The sequence below is a fragment of the Pholis gunnellus genome (genome assembly GCF_910591455.1).
Source record: "Pholis gunnellus genome assembly, chromosome: 6".
NCBI classification, from domain to species: Eukaryota; Metazoa; Chordata; class Actinopteri; order Perciformes; family Pholidae; genus Pholis; species Pholis gunnellus.
The window spans coordinates 28,147,059-28,170,187 of NC_136532.1; the positions used below are offsets into that span (position 1 = coordinate 28,147,059).

A 23,129-nucleotide genomic window follows, 5' to 3' on the forward strand; every position below is an offset into this window, starting at 1 on the left:
ATATTAAACAAACCAGACGTAACATGATAATCTTTGGAAATATAACAAAAACAGACTTAATTTAGCAAAAGCCAGACTTCATCTAGTTTAAACCAGACTTCATCTAGTTTAAACCAGACTTCATCTAGCTAAAGCCAGACTTCATCTAGCAAAAGCCAGACTTCATCTAGTTTAAACCAGACTTCATCTAGCTAAAGCCAGACTGAATCTAGCTAAAGCCAGACTGAATCTAGCTAAAGCCAGACTTAATCTAGCTAAAGCCAGACTGAATCTAGCTAAAGCCAGACTTAATCTAGTTTAAACCTGATTTACTGACGTCCGGATTAATCTAGTGACCTTAAACTAACTAAACATAAACACGATTTGAGAGACGACAGACCACAAAACGTTTTCCAGGACGTTTTTGATCATTTTCACCAAATCCCACGACAGTTTCTATTAATTCAGTTCATGTTTCATCTCCACAAAAAGAAACAGTCAGTGAGTCAGAAAGAATGAGCCGGTTTATTAGCCCTCATGTTAATCATCAACATCATCATCTTCCTCTTCCACCGACAGTCTCGTGGCTCGGGTTCATACACAACTCTTTATCGGTCAATAGAATCTAATAGAAAAATCTGCAGGTTACAGTTAGGACGTCTGTCCGTTAGAAAAACAACAGAAACCAAAAAATGGCTCCCCGTCACCCCTTCAGGACGAGGGCTCGGGACTAGGAAGATCTAAACCGGAGTGGGCGGGTGGCGTTGTGTCCTGTCCTGGTTCGGAGACATTTGGGGTGGGGCTTGGTGTGACCAGTAGGTTACTGGTTTAGACCCGATGGGGGGACCTTGAACTGGGCAGGCTGGACACCAAACCACCGTCCACAGTCAGATCTAATCTAGCAAAAACCAGACTTAATCTAGACACCAAGCCACCGTCCACTCCAGTGCTTTTTTAATTATTTTTTTCCACTACAGCTCTCCTCGTCTCGGGAGCCGCCACGCTAACGAGCTGCGGGATCATTCACGTAATCAAATGGTCCGATTACAGACGTGTTGGGGAAAAACAAAACAAAACAAAAATCACAAATCCCAGCAACTTTTTAAAGCGTGACGACGTCCGGACGGACGGAGACAGACGGACAAGAGAGAGACAGTTAGCCTAGCAGTCTTGAGAAAATAACACATACTCAGCTTCTCTTTGCAAAATCGGTTAGACACAAACATGTGAATTAAACAATATCATTTTTAACAGGATAACAAAGTACATTTTTAACTGGAGAGCACCCGCCAGAAAGTGGAAATTTACACAAACCATATTATCTTATCGACAAACTGAATACTCAAAAAACGGATAAAGAGATTTAAATAGACCCCCCTGAACAGGAGAACTCATTATTATCGTCGTCATTATTATTATTATCATCATCATCATCATCGTCATCATCACACATACAAGAAGCAGAACCACTGATTCAATATTCAACAGACGCCAGATCTCCCTCAAAGCAAGACAAATCTCTCTGTGGTCCGACACGCTAACAGCTAGCTAACGCACAACGCTCGGCTAACGCACAAAAATACACACACAATGCTAACACACACACAGCGAAGGCTGGAATCACGTCTACGAAGGAACACAAACGTCTGAATTAATGCAAAGGAGGGAGAAAATGTAAAGTCAAAAATCGAAAATGCACGTTAAAACAAGCTAACGGGTAGATCACGAATCCTGCTGGGACGTGAAAAATACGTCAATGTTTGTGTTTCAAACGTATTCGAAATGAAGAACGTGAATGTTCGAGAAACATAATCCGGCCTTAACAGACACACAAGCTATAGCTAACACACATACCGCTCAGCTAACACACGTTTAGCTAACGAATATTCGGATGTCGAGAGAATCTGGGATAATTTTGTAACGCTGACACATTACTGAAAGATGTCGCTCCCTTAACTAGCCGTGTAGTTCTAAAGGATAAATGGATATTAAGCCTAAAGTAGCTATTTGGAATCGTTTCACATTGTTATGACAGTTTGTTAGCAGCTAAATTCAGATGTTAAGCTTGTTTTTAAGCAGCAGCGTGGATGATATTTGTGTTTGAGTTTTATTCAGATGTTAATGTCAGTGAAGCTTCTTTGAACACATTTCTTTTCACTGGTTTGCTGACAGTTCTGGATTCTTTATCAAAATGGGAGAAATTCATCAATATCTGATGTGAAGTTACAACGGGGAGGCTGACGTGAAAGTTTCCATTCTCACCAACTATTCACTAGAAGTCGTGAGCGTAGCAACGTCACGTTAGCGCACGTTAAGCTAACTCTGTTGACACACCACAGAAAACCGTAACGGCGTCCACTTTAATTTAACTTACAAAAAACGTGCAACACACATGTTCAGTAAAAGCTAAATCACACGGCTAAGCTAACGTAAACAAACATTTGAATGCTACATTGGCGTCATGTCGGGAGAATCGGGGATAATTTTGGAACGCCAACATATTACTGAAAGATGTCGCTTCCTTAGCTAGCCGTGTAGTTATAAAAGATAAATGGATATTAAGCCTAAATTCACTATTGTTAATTGTTCCACATTGTTAGTTAGCAGGCAAAGAGCAGCAGAGAGGATGATATTCGTGTTTGTTGGGTTGTAATTAGACGTTAATGCCAGTGAAGCTTCTTTGGAGACAGTTTTTTTCACTGGTTTGTTGACAGTTCTGATTATTATATTTTTTTATCAAATAGGAGAAATTCACAATACCTCCCAAAAAAACAAAAATGGTAACACGCATGTTCACTAAAAGCTAACTCACTCCGCTAAGCTAACGCATACAGCTAACACAAACAGTTATTGTTCAGGCAACACATCGTCTCAGTTAAACAGTCGGCTAATAAAACACAGCAAACAAACAGTTCGACCACCACATTCGTTCCGCTGACACAGTTGAGGTAACGCACAAATCTTTTTTTGCAAACTTGCTACGTTTAGCCAACGTGCCAGTTTAGCGCAATACATCGCTAATAGAATCGATAACTTCATTGTTCAGCTACCGACACTTCTTCTACAAAACAAAATCGGCAAAAGTACAAACGCAGAACTAAGTTACAACAACAATAATGTTTAAAGTAATTTTCCCCTTTTCTTTGTAATGAAACTTGAGTCGTGGAGGAAACGCGGCGTCGGCTGGAGACACAAACTGTTCGACCACAGAGAGATCTGGCTTTAGACAACGCAATATAAATCATTTATTCATCATTACATCATAAAAACTAAAGAGTCACTATAGAGATACAGGAATAAGAACTATCATCAAACCAACAAAAGAAAACAATAAACGCGTCATTGCACCTCCAAGATGGCGACTTGAACAGGTAAAATTAGACCGAGAACAAACAGACCCAGCGACCACAAATTTAGTACAAAAACAGTTTTTTTGTCTCCGACGGTAAAACATTAAATTTCCATCTGACGCTATTAAAAATATTTCTATGCCAAAAAAACAACAACATAATAACTGAGAGTCAACACACAATCTGACGCATGCTTTTAAAACATTATCATAAACAAAAATAATAATAATAATAATATCTGATTTTCTTACTCAAGACTGCTAAGCCTCATACCGTTTTCTTATTGGAAAATAAAACTAGACAAAATATAGATTATACTGGATGTTTTTTTGTTCAAAGCCACACTGATACATCTTTTAAGTTCAAGTTTGATAAAAATAAAACAAAAAGAGAAAGCAGGTCCGTGGAGACCCGAGGCTAGTCCCAGAAAACCTGCCCGACAAAATATCAACTTTGTAAGTTAAAAAAACAGAAAAGAAAAGAGTTCGTGATTTGTTTCAGTTAATCCGTAAATTTGTTTTTCTCTACAAAAGGAGGAAGCGGCAGAGCGTTGCTAGGAAACCCCGATTCGGTTGCCGTCGACGACCGTCCAAGGCCTTCACCTGGTGAGGGGAGGGGCCTCTAGTGAGGGGAGGGGCCTCTAGTGATCCTGAAGAGACAGGAAATGACATCATTGTTCTTCGTCGTTCTGCTTTAGACGTTGTTGCAGCCGTGGAGTCGAACGAAAGGTTTATGTGTCGTGTAGAAGAAATACGTCAAACATTATTAAACGTATTGATTACGAATATATTTATGGTAACAATAACAGAATTACGCCCAATTTCACTGGAAGAAAAAAATATATATAAATATAATAATATATATATTCTTGTTTCTTTGTTCCATTATGTTTAACGTCTGAAATGTTTCTATATTTGAATGTTTTTTTCTTTAAAGATTGTGTTTGAAATCCCCCCTGATGGATTCTGGACCAGCAGAACATTCTAAAGTAATACTGCAGACCAGAACCTGGTCCAGCTAGAGACCAGGTGAGACCAGGTGAGCGTGCTGTGTGTTACCTGTATCTGGGCGGCGTTCCACAGGTACGGCTGCTGCTGTCTGTAGTATTCTGCTATAGCTGCAGTGTAGTCTGGGACAGAACTCTGCTGAGAAGACTGACCTGAGGACACACAGGGACATCAGGACATCAGGACACACACAGGGACATCAGGACATCAGGACACACACAGGGACATCAGGACACACACAGGGACATCAGGACATCAGGACACACACAGGGACATCAGGACACACACAGACACACACACACACACACACACACACACACACAGGGACTTCAGGACATCAGGACACACACACACACACACACACACACACACACACACACGGACATCAGGACACACACACACACACACACACACACACGGACATCAGGACACACACACACACACACACACACACACACACACACACACGGACATCAGGACACACACAGACACACACAGACACACACACCAGGACACACACCAGGACACACAGACACACACAGGGACATGAGGACACACACACACACACACACGGACATCAGGACACACACACACACGGACATCAGGACACACACAGACACACACACACACAGGGACATCAGGACACACACAGACACACACACACACACAGACACACACCAGGACACACACCAGGACACACAGACACACACAGACACACACACACACAGGGACATCAGGACACACACAGACACACACACACACACAGACACACACCAGGACACACACCAGGACACACAGACACACACAGGGACATGAGGACACACACACACACACACACACACACACACACACAGGGACATGAGGACACACACACACACACAGGGACATGAGGACACACACACACACACACACACACACACACACACAGGGACATGAGGACACACACAGACATTAGGACACACGCACACAGGGACATGAGGACACACACACACACACACACAGGGACATGAGGACACACACACACACACACACACACACACAGGGACATGAGGACACACACACACACACACACACACACACACACACAGGGACATGAGGACACACACACACACACACACACACACACACACACACACACACACACACAGGGACATGAGGACACACACACACACACACACACACACACACAGGGACATGAGGACACACACACACACACACACACACACACACAGGGACATGAGGACACACACACACACACACACACACACACAGGGACATGAGGACACACACACACAGGGACATGAGGACACACGCACACAGGGACATGAGGACACACACACACACAGGGACATGAGGACACACGCACACAGGGACATGAGGACACACACACACACACACAGGGACATGAGGACACACGCACACAGGGACACACATCACGTCTCTGCTGGTTTGATCTCTTTGTTAGTGTGAACATCATCAACAGGACTCATCAGGACTCTGTCTTTGTGTTTGAGTCACATGATGAACGTCGGTCCAATAGTTTCTCTCTTTCAGCCTAGTTTGGTCACCTCCTCCTGAGGGACACATGTCTGTCTCTATGTTCTGTCTTACATCATTTACTCTGTTCAGTAACTGGAGGGACGGCCAGAGACAGACAGACAAACAGACGTAGGTTCAGACAGACAGACGTAGGTTCAGACAGACAGACGTAGGTTCAGACAGACGTAGGACAGACAGACGGAGGTTCAGACAGACAGACGGAGGTTCAGACAGACGTAGGTTCAGACAGACGGACGTAGGTTCAGACAGACGTAGGACAGACAGACGGAGGACAGACAGACGTAGGTTCAGACAGACGTAGGTTCAGACAGACAGACGGAGGTTCAGACAGACAGACGGAGGTTCAGACAGACGTAGGACAGACAGACGGAGGACAGACAGACGTAGGTTCAGACAGACGTAGGTTCAGACAGACGTAGGTTCAGACAGACGTAGGACAGACAGACGTAGGACAGACAGACGTAGGACAGACAGACGTAGGTTCAGACAGACAGACGTAGGTTCAGACAGACGTAGGACAGACAGACGTAGGACAGACAGACGTAGGTTCAGACAGACGTAGGACAGACAGACGTAGGACAGACAGACGTAGGACAGACAGACGTAGGACAGACAGACGTAGGACAGACAGACGTAGGTTCAGACAGACGTAGGACAGACAGACGGAGGACAGACAGACAGGTCGTACTCTGCTTCTTGTAGTAGTCCTCCCAGGCCTTACTGTAGTCGGCCATCAGGCTCTGAGGTTGGTTCTGTTGACCTACAGACACAAACAGACGGTGAGTCTGAAAACCACCACGGTGACTCATGTTCATGAAGGAACACATCCCATAATAACACTGGTCACCATGGTTTCACACCATCAACTGTTTCCTGGCGGCCTGGTAGGACTACTGGACGTTCAGAGACAAACATATAGTTCCAAATGTTTTTATTTCTACTTCTTCTGTCTCACGATGTGTGTGTGTGTGTGTGTGTGTGTGTGTGTGTGTGTGTGTGTTACCAGGGTCTTGTTGTCCAGGGTTCTGCCAGCTGGTCTGGTAGGTGTTTCCCCAAACGCCAGTCAGGAAGGTCTGACCACTGCCACAGCTGCACACACACACACACACACACACACACACACACACACACACACACACACACACACACACACACACACACACACACACACACACACACACACACACACTTAATACTTCATCTTCATCATCATCATCATCACACTGTGACAAACTGAAGTGGATCAGATAGACGGAGGTTCTTACTTCTGGTGTGTAGCAGGACCCTGAGTGAAGGGACTGAATCCAAAACCTCCGTTACTCATGATCCCTGAGCCCTGAAGACCAGAGACACATTCTGTTACAACAGTCCACCTTAAATCTACACATCAACAGTCCACCTTAAATCTACACAACAGTCCACCTTAAATCTACACATCAACAGTCCACCTTAAATCTACACATCAACAGTCCACCTTAAATCTACACAACATCTCAACAGTCCACCTTAAATCTACACAACAGTCCACCTTAAATCTACACAGCATCTCAACAGTCCACCTTAAATGTACACAACAACATCTCAACATCTCAACAGTCCACCTTAAATGTACACAGCATCATGTAAACCTCAGAGACCTTCATTTCTTAAATTGAGTGGAGTTTTGCATTTAAAGTTGTTTTTGAGAATAATACGTTTGCCAGTGTATTTTATTTATTTAGTGTATTTTTCGACATGCAACAATAATTCAGAGCACGACTAATTTAAATCTCCTGAAAGACAATAAAAGCATCTCTGACCTCATTAATAGAAGTCAGACTGAAGTCAGACTGTGAGGATGATAAACCTGGATTATTGTTCTACGGTCTAAGTGTCGTCGTACGGAGGTGCGTTCGTTTCGCGTACCCCGATCTTGTCGTCTATGAGCTGGCGGGCCAGGTCCATCTGCTGGGCGGTTCCTCTGATGGTGAAGACCCGGGTGTTTGGGTCGGTGGAGGGGGGGGGGTTCCTCTGCAGCTCCACGTGAGCTCCAGACTGCTGGTTAATACTCTTAATGGTTTCTCCACCTGGAGACACAGAGAGGTGATGCTCACACAACACTGAATGAGAAACGTCTCGAATTCAACAATACACCACAACAGATACACAACAATACACCACAACAGATACACAACAATACACCACAACAGATACACAACAATACACCACAACAGATACACCACAACAGATACACAACAATACACCACAACAATAAACAATACACCACAACAGATACACAACAATACACCACAACAATACACCACAACAGATACACAACAATACACCACAACAATACACCACAACAGATACACAACAATACACCACTGTGCACAGACACGCAACAAACAAACGTTATGAACGAAGCTTCCACCTGTTCACTGAAAACTAGACGCTAAAACATTCAAATGTAGCCTCCTTCTCCCTCCTCTCCCTCCTCTCCCTCCCTTTTCTCCATCCTCTCTCCCTCCTCCTCCTCCTCCTCCTCCTCCTCCTCCTCCTCCTCCTCCTCCTCCTCCTCCTCCTCCTCCAGGTCAGCAGCATATGCTGAGGTCATTAACTCTTTGTTAACCTAATGAGGAGCCATTGATGGAGCTTTTATGAGGCGAGTGAATAAATCTACATATTGTTCAGACTTCTTCTGACATTCATTCTGTTTTTATGACTTCACTTCCATACGACCATTGTAGAGACCATGAGTCCATACTCAGGACTTAACATGACTCAATCATTATTATCATTATTATTTCTAACATATTATAAATACACAAAAATCATATATTTATATTATCATCTTACTACTTAATATTGTTTCTATTTAAAATACATTTTAGTTTATTTGAATCTGATGTCAGTAAATTAAAACCCTTTAATATACTGACAGGTTTAAAAAGGTGTGTGTGTGTGTGTGTGTGTGTAGACGTTAGGACATTCATGAGTCCTGACTAACAATAGAACACCAGACACACAAACAGACCATATGGTGTCTAAACATCGAGTGCTTGACATTTCTTTTTTTCCTGATGCTTTTATTTTGGAAGCTGCTGCTCGACCCTCTTGACCTCCACACACACACACACACACACACACACACACACACACACACACACACACACACACACACACACACACACACACACACACACACACACTAAATAGAGGTCGAGTGGGGCTGATGGAGCTCCTGCCAGGCTTCAGATTTTAGAAATATTTCAATCAGAACAAATGAAAGCAGGCAATGCTCTCAATGTGTTCAGCTTGAATGGACTCACTGCTGATATTTGAACTCAGTTATGAAACAGAGCGTAGGATCCACACTAGATGTTTACGTACGTTCAAAAGGAGGAAATGCACGTACGCCAAAAACATTCTAAATTATTATTAATTATTATTAATGTAGAAGCTTGTGTGCTGCTGTCAGTGAGCCGTTTCCTTCAGTACATGTGTTCAGCTGGTTGAACCATAAACCACGAAGTGTTTATATGTTTATATCTCACCGACTGATTCCAAAAGCACTTCCTGCCTTCAATGTATTTGTAATATTAGAAAAATGTACAAGTACAGATGCTGAATGATGCAGGCATAATTTAATGGATGGGTATCTTAACAGATCTTCACCGCCCCCCCCACAGCGTTCCTTCACCGCCCCCCCCCCCACATCGTTCCTTCACCGCCCCCCCCCCCACATCGTTCCTTCACCGCCCCCCCCCACAGCGTTCCTTCACCGCCCCCCCCCCACAGCGTTCCTTCACCGCCCCCCCCCACAGCGTTCCTTCACCGCCCCCCCCCACATCGTTCCTTCACCGCCCCCCCCCCCCAGCGTTCCTTCACCGCCCCCCCCCCACAGCGTTCCTTCACCGCCCCCCCCCCCACAGCGTTCCTTCACCGCCCCCCCCCACAGCGTTCCTTCACCGCCCCCCCCCACATCGTTCCTTCACCGCCCCCCCCACAGCGTTCCTTCACCCCCCCCCCCCCACATCGTTCCTTCACCGCCCCCCCCCCACATCGTTCCTTCACCGCCCCCCCCCCACATCGTTCCTTCACCGGCCCCCCCCCCCACATCGTTCCTTCACCGCCCCCCCCACAGCGTTCCTTCACCGCCCCCCCCCCACAGCGTTCCTTCACCCCCCCCCCCCCACATCGTTCCTTCACCGCCCCCCCCCACATCGTTCCTTCACCGGCCCCCCCCCCCACATCGTTCCTTCACCGCCCCCCCCCACATCGTTCCTTCACCGCCCCCCCCCCACATCGTTCCTTCACCGGCCCCCCCCCCCACATCGTTCCTTCACCGCCCCCCCCCCACATCGTTCCTTCACCGCCCCCCCCACAGCGTTCCTTCACCGCCCCCCCCCCACAGCGTTCCTTCACCGCCCCCCCCCCACAGCGTTCCTTCACCCCCCCCCCCCCACATCGTTCCTTCACCGGCCCCCCCCACATCGTTCCTTCACCGCCCCCCCCCACATCGTTCCTTCACCGCCCCCCCCCACATCGTTCCTTCACCGGCCCCCCCCCCCCACATCGTTCCTTCACCGCCCCCCCCACAGCGTTCCTTCACCGCCCCCCCCCCACATCGTTCCTTCACCGCCCCCCCCCACAGCGTTCCTTCACCGCCCCCCCCCCACAGCGTTCCTTCACCGCCCCCCCCCCCACAGCGTTCCTTCACCGCCCCCCCCCCACAGCGTTCCTTCACCGCCCCCCCCCCACATCGTTCCTTCACCGCCCCCCCCCACAGCGTTCCTTCACCGCCCCCCCCCCCACATCGTTCCTTCACCGCCCCCCCCACAGCGTTCCTTCACCGCCCCCCCCCCACAGCGTTCCTTCACCGCCCCCCCCCCACAGCGTTCCTTCACCGCCCCCCCCACAGCGTTCCTTCACCGCCCCCCCCCCACAGCGTTCCTTCACCGCCCCCCCCCCACAGCGTTCCTTCACCGCCCCCCCCCACATCGTTCCTTCACCGCCCCCCCCACAGCGTTCCTTCACCGCCCCCCCCCACAGCGTTCCTTTACAGCGTTCCTTCACCGATTGAGTGTCTGTGGTTAGTTCAGACATGTTTGTCGTAACAGATCATATATCAGTTATTTAAGATGATGAACTTCATGTTTCTGAACTCAAACCTTCAGTATTTGGATCACGTAGCTCGTGTAAATGTCGCGGTGTAGATAAGTATATTATTGGATTTGTATCGGCAGAATACTAAAATATTTAAAGTAATTGGATCAGAACCAAAAAATCGTTTGAGTAAACATGTTGGCCTTTGTGTTTACATCATCATCATGCTGGCGAGATTCAAACAGATTTCTTCTTCTACCTTTGCCGATGACCAGGCCACACTTGTCAGCAGGGATGGTGTAGGTCACTTCCTGTAGCGGACCAGGGGAGCCCATAGTCCAATCACCACGACCTCTGACTCTGCCGCTCCGCAGGGCCGAGCCAAAACCATCACGCTCCTACGAAACAGAGTGAAGAGAGCACCGAGGACATCGTCACAGTTCAGTGTAGACCAGTCTACCCGTGTGCGAGTGTGTGTGTGAGAGTGTGTGAGAGAGTGTGTTACCTGTGCGGTCTGGATGAGCTCGTTGATGAGGTGGACAGCATGCTGACAGCGGTCTGGCTGACCCATCACCATGGCCACACGCTCTGGACTGATGCCATCATCTAGAGGAGACGCAGAGCGGCTCCATCATAACTCCATTAAGAGACTGGTTTAATCTGAATTATACCGGTGTAGACAGACTAAACTGGATTACATGGACTGGATTATAATGATTTTAACCTGGATTACCTGTGTAAACACACACTCTAAACTGGATTTTACTGGTGTTGGAAGGCAAATTCTAAAGAGTATTATACTGGTATCAATAGACCAGTCTAATCTGAATTACGTTGGTGTAAACAAGCTAGTTTAATCTCGTTTATCCTGGTATAATGAGACTACGTTTGACCTGGATTATACTGATGTTAACAGACCTGGATTATACTGATGTTAACAGACCAGTTTGAACTGGATTTTCAGGTGTAAATAGACCAGATTGAACAGGATTACACTGATGTAAAACCGACTAATTTGAACTGGATTTTGTGGTGTGAACAGACCTGCTTTAAACTGGATTCGGACTCCGGCATCATTCTGGATCTTCTTGATCATTTCTCCGTTCCTGCCAATCACGATGCCAACAGCAAACCTGGGAACCGGAACCTGCAGAGAGACGGACTAGACATGAATGTACCTTTTAAGTAGTGGTTCGAAACGGACGCTCAAACATGCTAGATGCTAACAAAATGCTAACAGTGTGTGTTTGTTTGTGCGTGTCATACGTCCAGGCTGGCTCCTCCCAGGCGGGCGCTGAAGTCGTTGCGTCCTGACCTGAAATCTCCGTCCTTCTCCCTGATCACCTCCAACACCAACTCCCTCGCTGCCTGAGACACGAAGTAAACAGTCAGACGTTTAAAATACTTTAGCTCACGTCAGTTCTGAACTTCATCAGGATATTTCTATACAGTCACATGACTTATCTCCACTGCAGTCCTGATGTGATCGCTTTACTCTGTTTTAGGGTTTGTATTACTGTAGGTTTAGATTAAAGGTTCTACGTCAGGATAAAAAGGTTCTGATTCAAATTAAAAGGTTCTATGTCAGGATAAAAAGGTTCTAGGTCAGATTAAAGGTTCTAGGTCAGGATATAACGGTTCCAGCTCAGATTGAAGGTTCTATGTCAGGATAAAAAGGTTCTAGGTCAGATTAAAGGTTCTAGGTCAGGATATAACGGTTCCAGCTCAGATTGAAGGTTCTATGTCAGGATAAAAAGGTTCTAGGTCAGATTAAAGGTTCTAGGTCAGGATATAACGGTTCCAGCTCAGATTGAAGGTTCTATGTCAGGATAAAAAGGTTCCAGCTCAGATTGAAGGTTCTAGGTCATGTATACGGTCGGATGGAAGATTCTATCTGAGTGGAACAGGTTCTAGGTGCGTAGGAAGGCATGTAGTCGGTATAGAGTGTAGGTTTTGTGGCTCAGAGGTTAGCGTTAGCAGCTGATACAGTTTTTGTTAAGAGATATGTGTACCTGGACCACAGTAGGAGCCCGTATCTCTTCATCCAACATCTCAAACTGTTTCTGTTTGTACTATTTGTTCTTCTCATATTTAAAACTCAGACGTGTGTTCTTTACCTGCACTTTGTACGGGTCTCCAGAGATGCGGAGAGGTTTGTCGGCTCCTGTCGGCATCGGACCGTCCTGGATCATCATCATCTTCACCCCCGCTCGCTCCTGACGCACAACAACAGCAGCATGCAGTCAGAGACGTTTAAAGAGATGTTTGTGGAGTGACAAAACGGCCAATCATGTTTTTACCTGCAGCTGTTTGATGGTGTCTCCTCCTCGGCCAATCACCAGCCCCACCTTACTGGCTGGGATCAGCATCTCCTGCACAGAGGCTCCGCCTTCACCTTCGCCGTGGAAACCCGGACCGTTTCTGCAGCGATCCACAATCTGGATCAGCAGACGCTTGGCCTGCCTGGAGACAGACAGACAGACAGACAGAGGAGGTGAGCAGCAGGTGGAGGTGAGCAGGTGATGTCATTAGAGGAGGTGAAGGTGGATGTTTAGAAACTCACTCGATGCTCTCTGGAGTTCCAGTCAGGGAACATGGCCGCTCCATCAGACCTCCGCTGTCTGAGCACACACGCACACACACACACACACACACACACACACACACACACACACACACACACACACACACACACACACACACACACACACACACACACACACACATTTCCATGCTGCCTGTTGTCCATCTCCAACACAAACAGCTGGTCGGTTAAACTTGAACTACTCCTAAAGGCCTTCACACTCCGGAGGCTTTCTTCTTGTGATTAATTTGTTAAATTGTTGATCTTGTTTGTTGGACATATTAAAAACATACATGACAGTGTGCAACAACAGGGGGGCTTCTTGATCAGCTCTTACCTTTCACAATAAAAGCCCCAGACATAAACACTGTACGCGTTTACTCGGGTGGGAACTCTTGAGTATTTACCTAAAACGGTATTCTGATGCTACATATTCACATATGTTCGTGTTGCGTATTTGTCACTCCTCCGGTTTGTAAAGGCCGTAAGAGTTTTTAAACAATACTTTAGATGAACCGGCTGTTTGTGAAGATTCGAGGAGCAGAAGTGTCATCAATGCTTAATCAGAATAACAAACGTCTACAAAGAGAACTTTGGAGAAGTACGTCGATAAATCAGACTCACCAGCAGCAATCTGGATCTTACAGCCAGACTCCAACTGGATCCTGGTGATCTGCTCACCTCCTCTTCCAATGACTGGAGCACGAGAGCAAAGAAACGTTATGTCAACATCTCATTATCAGGTCAGGATAAAGGTTCTGGGTCAGGATAAAGGTTCTGGGTCAGGATAAAGGTTCTGGTCAGGATAATGGTTCTGGGTCAGGATAAAGGTTCTGGTCAGGATAATGGTTCTGGGTCAGGATAATGGTTCTGGTCAGGATAATGGTTCTGGGTCAGGATAATGGTTCTGGGTCAGGATAATGGTTCTGGTCAGGATAATGGTTCAGGGTCAGGATAATGGTTCTGGGTCAGGATAATGGTTCTGGTCAGGATAATGGTTCTGGGTCAGGATAAAGGTTCTGGGTCAGGATAAAGGTTCTGGGTCAGGATAAAGGTTCTGGGTCAGGATAAAGGTTCTGGTCAGGATAATGGTTCTGGGTCAGGATAATGGTTCTGGGTCAGGATAATGGTTCTGGTCAGGATAATGGTTCTGGGTCAGGATAATGGTTCTGGGTCAGGATAATGGTTCTGGTCAGGATAATGGTTCTGGGTCAGGATAATGGTTCTGGGTCAGGATAATGGTTCTGGTCAGGATAATGGTTCTGGGTCAGGATAAAGGTTCTGGGTCAGGATAAAGGTTCTGGGTCAGGATAAAGGTTCTGGGTCAGGATAAAGGTCCTGGTCAGGATAAAGGTTCTGGGTCAGGATAAAGGTTCTGGTCAGGATAATGGTTCTGGGTCAGGATAAAGGTTCTGGTCAGGATAAAGGTTCTGGTCAGGATAAAGGTTCTGGTCAGGATAATGGTTCTGGGTCAGGATAAAGGTTCTGGTCAGGATAATGGTTCTGGGTCAGGATAAAGGTTCTGGCTAAACTGGAAGCGTTTAGGGTCAGAGGAGAAGTTCTAGCTCAAGTAAAAGATATAGGTCTGCTTAAAAGGTCTATGGTTGGTTTAAAGGTTCTAGATCAGGATAAAAAGGTTCTGGTTCAGGTTAAAGGTTCTATGTCAGGATAAAAAGGTTCCGATTCAAATTAAAGGTTCCAGCTCAGATTAAAGGTTCTATGTCAGGATAAAAAGGTTCCAGCTCAGATTAAATGTTCTATGTCAGGATACAAAGGTTATAGTTCAGGTTAATGTTCTAGGTCATGTATACGATCAGCTGAAAGATTCTAGTTTAGAGGAACAGGTTCTAGGTTTGTAGGAAGGCTTTTAGTCGGTATGAAGATAGTAGGTTTTGTAGCTCAGAGGAAAATATTCTAGGTCAGGTACAAAGAGGTTCTAGATAAACTGAAAAGTCAAGAAGAAGGTTCTAGCTAAGTTAAAGTAGTCTAGGTCATGTGGAACAGTTGTAAGAGGAAGATTTAATCTCTTCTGAAAACATTCTCGTTTTAAGATTCTGGCTGATTTGGAAGTGGTGTGAAAGCTTCTACCTCAAGTAAAAAAGGGTCTAAGTGAAGTCGAGGGTTCTAGGTATGCTTCAACTTTGAGAGTCAGACGGAAGGTTCCAGGTACGGTGCAAACAATTCAGATTTAGGTGAAAAGGGTTCTGGTTTAGCTTAAAGGATGTAGGTCAAGAGAAAAGGTTCTAGGTCAGAATATAAAAAGGTTCTAGCTAAGGTTTCAGGTCAGCTGAGAAGATACAAATGTTCCACTTGAAGTAAACATTTTCTAGATCAGTTGAGGAAAAATGTTCGAGCTCAGGTGCAAGGTTCTAATGAGAGTTAAACACAGCTGACAGATGTCAGGTTCTAGGTTCTACGGCAGATTGTAGATATTAAGTGAAAAGGTTTTAGCTCTGGTTAAAGGTTCTAGAATAGCTTTAGCTCAGGCTGGAGGTTCTTCCTCAGGTAATCAGTCCAAGGTGAGGTTACAGGTGAAGACTGTTAGAACGGGTAGAACGTTCTATGTCAGGTTTTGGATTAAACAAAAAAAGGGGATTAAAATGCTAAAGAATGAAGATGAACTGTTGGTCCAGACTTCAGATCAGCTGGACTCTGATTGGACGACCAGCAGGAAGCAGTGAAAGGTCGGAGGTCATACTCACTGAAGCCGACCATCCTGTCGGGGACCTTGTAATCCTCTGTGATTACCCTGCTGCAATACACACACACACACACACACACACACACACACACACACACACACACACACACACACACACACACACACACACACACACACACACACACACACACACACACACACATTAACATCCTGGTCACACAGAGTGTGTGTCAATAAGTGATTATGTTGATGGCGACTGTCGCAGAATAGATCTATAAACACTTATCTACCGTTACAGCCCAACACTGGTGTCTATTAGCAAACAGGAATATGATGCTGAACACGCCTCATTATGTGTGTGTCATTATCACCCTGCTGTGTGTGTGTGTGTGTGTGTGTGTGAGATCAATACGTTCTGTTGATCGTACCTTTGATGGCCCATGGCTGCTAGCTGGTTACCTACTGAGAGACAGAGACACAGATTAGACATGAAGGACGTTATGTTGTCCTGAAGAAAAGACCTGATGACCAAAACTGACAGGTTTCTGTATCACAGAAGAAGAAGAAACGAGAAGACTTCCTGTCTGTCTCTCAGTACTGCCTGACTTCCTGTCTGTCTCTCAGTACTGCCTGACTTCCTGTCTGTCTCTCAGTACTGCCTGACTTCCTGTCTGTCTCTCAGTACTGCCTGACTTCCTGTCTGTCTCTCAGTACTGCCTGACTTCCTGTCTGTCTCTCAGTACTGCCTGACTTCCTGTCTGTCTCTCAGTACTGCCTGACTTCCTGTCTGTCTCTCAGTACTGCCTGACTTCCTGTCTGTCTCTCATGAACTGATTCCCTCACCTCCGTCCTCTCCTGGTCGTTTCTGTCCGGCGTAGTACAGCGAGGGCTCCACACTTCCTGAGGAGCTGTTGAGGTGAGACATGGCTTCTCCGCCCATCTTACCCACCATCTGATGGACAGACAGGAACACATTTCACTTGACAATTGTGTTGGAACCACAGACTGTTTAGAAAAATGGTCATTGCGACATCTCTATTTGGTTTTTGGACGTTTTCAAGCCTTAAGTTCGGCATTTCATCCCGAAGAGGAGACCTGATGACCTGTCTATTTAGACTGTGTGACTCTAAATGGACCATCATTTACTAAATGAACATCATGCTGTATTGAAGAAGACTTGAAACTAGAGATTGAGACCATAAACTCATGTTTACAATGTTTACTGAGGTAATAAATCAAGAGAGAAGTAGAGTCATTTTCTCATAGACTTCTATACAACCAGAGTCGCCGCCCCCTGGTGGACACTAGAGAGAATGCAGCTTTAACACATGAAGCTGTGACTTCACTTTAATGAACCGGAGGCTGGTTTCTGGTTGTTTATGATCACTATGTTTGCTGCTTCATACTTTTACTTTGAGACGCGACGTTGAGCAACAAACATTCATAGAACTGGAGTTACATCCAGGTAACTAAAGAGTGACGTTCACAGTGTGATGGCGTTGTTAAGACGTCTTTATCTTCCTTCATGTCATCTTTACTTTTAGTTACAAACTGAAGCTCAGCTGCAACAACATCAATGTCTCTGACAGAGATCAGCGCTTTTATTCTGAAGGACAGTTATCAAGTTATTCACTCAAAAGCCACAAATATGTTCACTGAGTCAACAACACTCATTCACGGCGCACACACACACACACACACACCTCTAAGTTTATCACCAAAACTACATTTTACAGACTACATGTGAACACATCATGATGACGTTATAATGTAGCTTCAGCCAGTACTCATGTTCACTGAGCAGAGCCTGAAGGCATCATGATGTCACTGAAGTGAACCTCGTTGGTTAGCCGTTAGCGGTGCTGCTAACGTTACTAGCTCTCCTCTGATTGGTTGTTGACAATGAAACATGATCAGAGATCAGAGACTAGAAACACAAGTTCTACTGAGTCAGTGAAACTTTATTTACACTGTGATGTTAACGTTAAACTTTATTTACACTGATGTTAACGTTAAACTTTATTTACACTGATGTTAACGTTAAACTTTATTTACACTGTGATGTTAACGTTAAACTTTATTTACACTGTGATGTTAACGTTAAACTTTATTTACACTGTGATGTTAACGTTAAACTTTATTTACACTGATGTTAACGTTAAACTTTATTTACACTGTGATGTTAACGTTAAACTTTATTTACACTGTGATGTTAACGTTAAACTTTATTTACACTGTGATGTTAACGTTAAACTTTATTTACACTGTGATGTTAACGTTAAACTTTATTTACACTGTGATGTTAACGTTAAACTTTATTTACACTGTGATGTTAACGTTAAACTTTATTTACACTGTGATGTGAACGTTAAACTTTATTTACACTGTGATGTTAACGTTAAACTTTATTTACACTGATGTTAACGTTAAACTTTATTTACACTGTGATGTTAACGTTAAACTTTATTTACACTGTGATGTTAACGTTAAACTTTATTTACACTGTGATGTTAACGTTAAACTTTATTTACACTGTGATGTTAACGTTAAACTTTATTTACACTGATGTTAACGTTAAACTTTATTTACACTGATGTTAACGTTAAACTTTATTTACACTGATGTTAACGTTAAACTTTATTTACACTGTGATGTTAACGTTAAACTTTATTTACAGTGATGTTAACGTTAAACTTTATTTACAGTGATGTTAACGTTAAACTTTATTTACAGTGATGTTAACGTTAAACTTTATTTACACTGTGATGTTAACGATAATCAGACTGGACTCTGAATCAGCAGATAATCAATATTAAATACTCCCTAAAAAAACAGCCTTGAACAACTACAATTCCCATGATCCTCCTCATTTCTATGGCTAAGATTCATGTTGTAGCTAAATGCTAGTTTTTGCCCACAAAAGCCAGATATTTTCCTGTGGATTAACAAACAGACATTTTAACATCTGTCAGCAAGAAAATCACAGCTGGAAATAATACATTTAAATAAATAAATGAGTCAGAGTTCTGCTAATGTTCCTGATTTCACACTTTTGTGGTTTAAAGGGACGCACGAATAAACACTGAGCTAGTTAATGTTATAACACCTGTGATTCTCCTACTGTCTGCTATGCTATTAGTCATAAAGGGCTAGTATGTAGCTTTAGCTAGCCCCTTTGTTTTAGCTATCACTTATCCATCTTTATAATATAAAATGATGTAATCTGTCCAACCAGGAAGTCTCGTTAAGATTAAAAGATTCCTTTCAAAGTAAAGCAGCAATAACATTAAGTTAAACACAAATGTGAAGGTGAAATCATGAATAAAAAGTTGGAATACAAATCAATAATTCCTGAAAAATCCCAAAGTACAAAGACTAAACTCAAACCTGAGTTTAAATGTTAGATTTGTATATATAATTACAGAAGTCAACACCGTTTTCTCACTAAAACAGACGATTAGTACGTCTACGAGACATTTTCTTATTAATCAATGACAGTTTGTGTTAATTTCAGCTGTTTCTATTGTTCTTTATTGTGAATCAAATGTTAATTTTTCAAAATAAAAGTTCAGAGTATATATATATATATATATATATATATATATATATATATATATATATATATGTTCTCACAGACGTTAGGCCCCGCCCACAACCAGTGATCAATAACCAGTGGTAACGATTAGACATTTAAAAAGAAAGATATTAGTCAATGACGTTAAATCGTATAATTATCACTGACGACAAATTAATGAGATGCTTAATATTATATAAAGTGAACAATATAAAAAGATGATTATTATAACAATAATATTATTTTATTTATGTCTCATACAGATTAGCATCTAATTAACATTTGTATATTAATTTACATTTCATTTAAGTTTCAAAATAAAAGCACAGGTGATGGGTCACCGTGAGGTAAAGAAAAGAAAATAACCAGAGTTTTAAAATACATGAAAAGATGATTAAATTACAATAAATGAAGTATTTAAAACTGTATGTATGTATGTATGTATGTATGTATGTATGTATGTATGTATGTATGTATGTATGTATGTATGTATGTATATATATATATATATATATATTTCTCTCCACCATCTGCTCAGTGACCTGATTTCCAACATGGCCGCCGTCAGAAGCTCCATATAAACCGTAGTTTAACACGTCGATTGATCCGTGACAGAAACAAGTTTCACTGAGTCGGTCATCATTCAGAGGAGGCTAGCAGTTTCCCTCTGCCTCCAGTCTTTATGCTAAGCTAACCACGCCCCCCCCCCCCTCCCGGACTCCACTCTGTACTGAACTAACACTGATTTCTACCTGAACCATCAGACAGAAAGTCATCAATAGAACCGTCACAACCATCCGACCAATCACACGCACGCAACCACACGCACGCACCCGCACCCACACCCACACCCGCACCCACACCCACACCCACACACGGTTATTTAGGATCGTAAACGACGTATTTCTACCATTTATCGTGACAGATGAAACTACTGATCGTTAAGTATTACATAAACCTCTCTGCAGAAAAATGAATGATAACATTCTGTCACTGTGAGGATCAACGGGTGTAAACTGTCACATGATCACAGACCTGTCAATCAAATTGGACTTCCTGGATCGTAGTCCTGCCTCACTTGTACCTGTAGTTCAGCCTGCCTGTCTGTCTGTCTGTCTGTCGGCGACACACTGTCTGTCTGACTACCTGTCTGTCACACAGTAACCCCCCCCCCCCACACACACACACACACACACTGTCTGTCTGTCTGTCACACAGTAACCCCACACACACACACTGTCTGTCTGTCTACCTGTCTGTCACACAGTAACCCCACACACACACACTGTCTGTCTGTCTACCTGTCTGTCACACAGTAACCCCACCCACACACTGCTGACTACCTGTCTGTCTCTCTATAGGCTGCAGACACACCTCCACCCTGCTGTATATGGTCTGTGAGGCCGTTGCATAACTCCAGCCTAGTTTATAACCAACTTACAGTAAACAGCCTCTTAAGGACTCCATGTTGGAAAGAGAACACCGCGTGCACACGCGCGCGAGAACACCCGCGTGCAGCTACCGTTTGAGTCTCGTTAAAGCGACGTAGAGACTTTAGTGGACTCGTAGTTTTCCACCGTGTTTCTGTCTCAACAGGTTGTCTCGTGCCTCAGTGACACGTGTGTCCAAACTTCTGCCCCCCCCCCCACCCCACACACTCCTCACCCCCCCCCCCCCCCCCCCACTGACAGCTCCACAAACTCCCCCTAAACTAACTCCCGGACCGTGTCAGCCCGGATAAAGTGTCCAGAAACCGGCCACAAAGTCCGTCTCCTCCTGAACTGCTTTCTTAGCTAGTTAGCATGCTAGCATGTATATATATGTGTGTGTGTGTGTGTGTGTGTGTGTGTGTGTGAGCGGTTGACGGAGCGCATAAGTTAGGAGTTAGCGCAGCGGAAACAAACACGGGGCTAAATCCGAATAAAAGTGCTTTGTCTCGGTCTAACCGAGCCGTGAGCGGTCGTGTGCGGAGCCCCGGTGCTGTGGTTACCTGCCGGGCCCTCTGTAACACGTCGGCCAGGCCGTCTGACTTCAGCCCCGGCTGGTTCATCGAGGCCTGTCCCTGCACCAGCTCCGCCATCATAGCGCCACTTGCTATAGCTAGTTAGCTGTGTTAGCTGTTAGCCGGATTAGCGCTTGGCCGCTAACTGTGCTGAGGCTGACGTCAGAGAGCGGTTTAGAGCGCGAGAGAGGTCCCACTCCGTAGGGTTTTCTTTTCCCTTCACTGAGACCAGAAGGAAGTAGATCTCTGGTCACGTTACACGGGTCAGAAACGAGACACTTTGTGGAAATCAGATTAAAATGATTTATTAATCAATTATTTTTTGTGAGGAAGGAGTATTATAGGTAATCAAATTGTACATGCTTGTTTAATATTCAATAACATATGTTAATGTTTTAACAACGCCCACATTTATCACATTCATCTTCTCAGAAACATATGTATATATATATGCATATATATATATATATATATATATATATATATATATATATATATATATATATATGTATATATATATATATATGTATATATACACATTTAAGTCCCTCTACGTAATATCAGGCGATAGTTTCCTTGGACCGTGTTTGTTTTTAACGATAGACTGGCTCCTCCTCATCTTCATAGAGGATCTCTGCTCTCTTGCTCAGCTGTTGGCAACTCGCTTTCCACTGTTTCCGCTTCCGCATTCAGTCACGTGCTTCGACCAGCTCCAACAGGTGGAGAGCGGAGTGAACTTTGAGAAGAAGAAGAAGAAAATTGAGAATAGAAGAAGAAGAAGATTTTATTTTTAGTGAACACACATTAAAGAACATAAAGAATCTCACAGAGAATACATATAACGTGATACAATATAATTTAAATTGATCAAAATAAATATTAAAACATGAAATATTATATAAAATAATACAAACATATACATGATATATGTATATATAATATAATATTAAAGTGTATCTAGAAATATATAAATAAACATAAATTTCTTAATTGCTAGGCTCAGATACGAACAACAGAGAAAAAAGAGGAACAAGGACTTCAAAAATATACTTTAAAAAATCCATTTCCTGCAGAAAATGTGTGAATGCTTTCAGCTGAAATCACAAAAAAATACAGAAGTATTAAATCACAAATGCTGCTGAAAACCCAGAAATCTGAGATGTAGAAAAGGAAGAATAGTTTGCTGAACTGCTTCATCTGAAGAAGAGCTGAACACGAACTGTGACATTGTTTAAAAGATGGAAGTTAAAATGAATTAACCTAACTAAAGATACTTAACTTAACTCAACCTAACTAAAGATACCTAACTTAACTCAACCTAACTAA

At 43.9% G+C, this 23,129-nt stretch overlaps 1 protein-coding gene across 3 annotated transcripts; it reads right to left on the minus strand.

Annotated features, from left to right (window-relative positions):
* Nucleotides 1-485: 485 nt before the first annotated feature.
* LOC306697246 (far upstream element-binding protein 3-like) lies at nucleotides 486-21,938 on the minus strand. 3 transcript variants are annotated; one of them, XM_079161036.1, is made up of 18 exons: nucleotides 21,792-21,938; nucleotides 17,071-17,179; nucleotides 16,656-16,686; nucleotides 16,268-16,317; nucleotides 14,190-14,261; nucleotides 13,545-13,602; nucleotides 13,282-13,444; nucleotides 13,099-13,197; nucleotides 12,248-12,349; nucleotides 12,026-12,128; nucleotides 11,487-11,587; nucleotides 11,241-11,379; nucleotides 7,802-7,962; nucleotides 7,162-7,232; nucleotides 6,900-6,985; nucleotides 6,585-6,656; nucleotides 4,388-4,488; nucleotides 486-4,020 (listed from the first exon to the last, which is right to left on the minus strand). In XM_079161036.1, the coding sequence occupies exons 1-18, from the start codon at nucleotides 21,882-21,884 to the stop codon at nucleotides 4,000-4,002; spliced, it is 1,632 nt and encodes a 543-aa protein (XP_079017162.1). In that variant the 5' UTR covers nucleotides 21,885-21,938; the 3' UTR covers nucleotides 486-3,999. The 3 variants fall into 3 exon arrangements, with proteins under 3 accessions (XP_079017162.1, XP_079017161.1, XP_079017160.1); XM_079161035.1 differs by having other exon boundaries at nucleotides 16,656-16,689; XM_079161034.1 differs by having other exon boundaries at nucleotides 12,026-12,143; nucleotides 16,656-16,689.
* Between the last annotated feature and the right edge of the window lie 1,191 nt (nucleotides 21,939-23,129).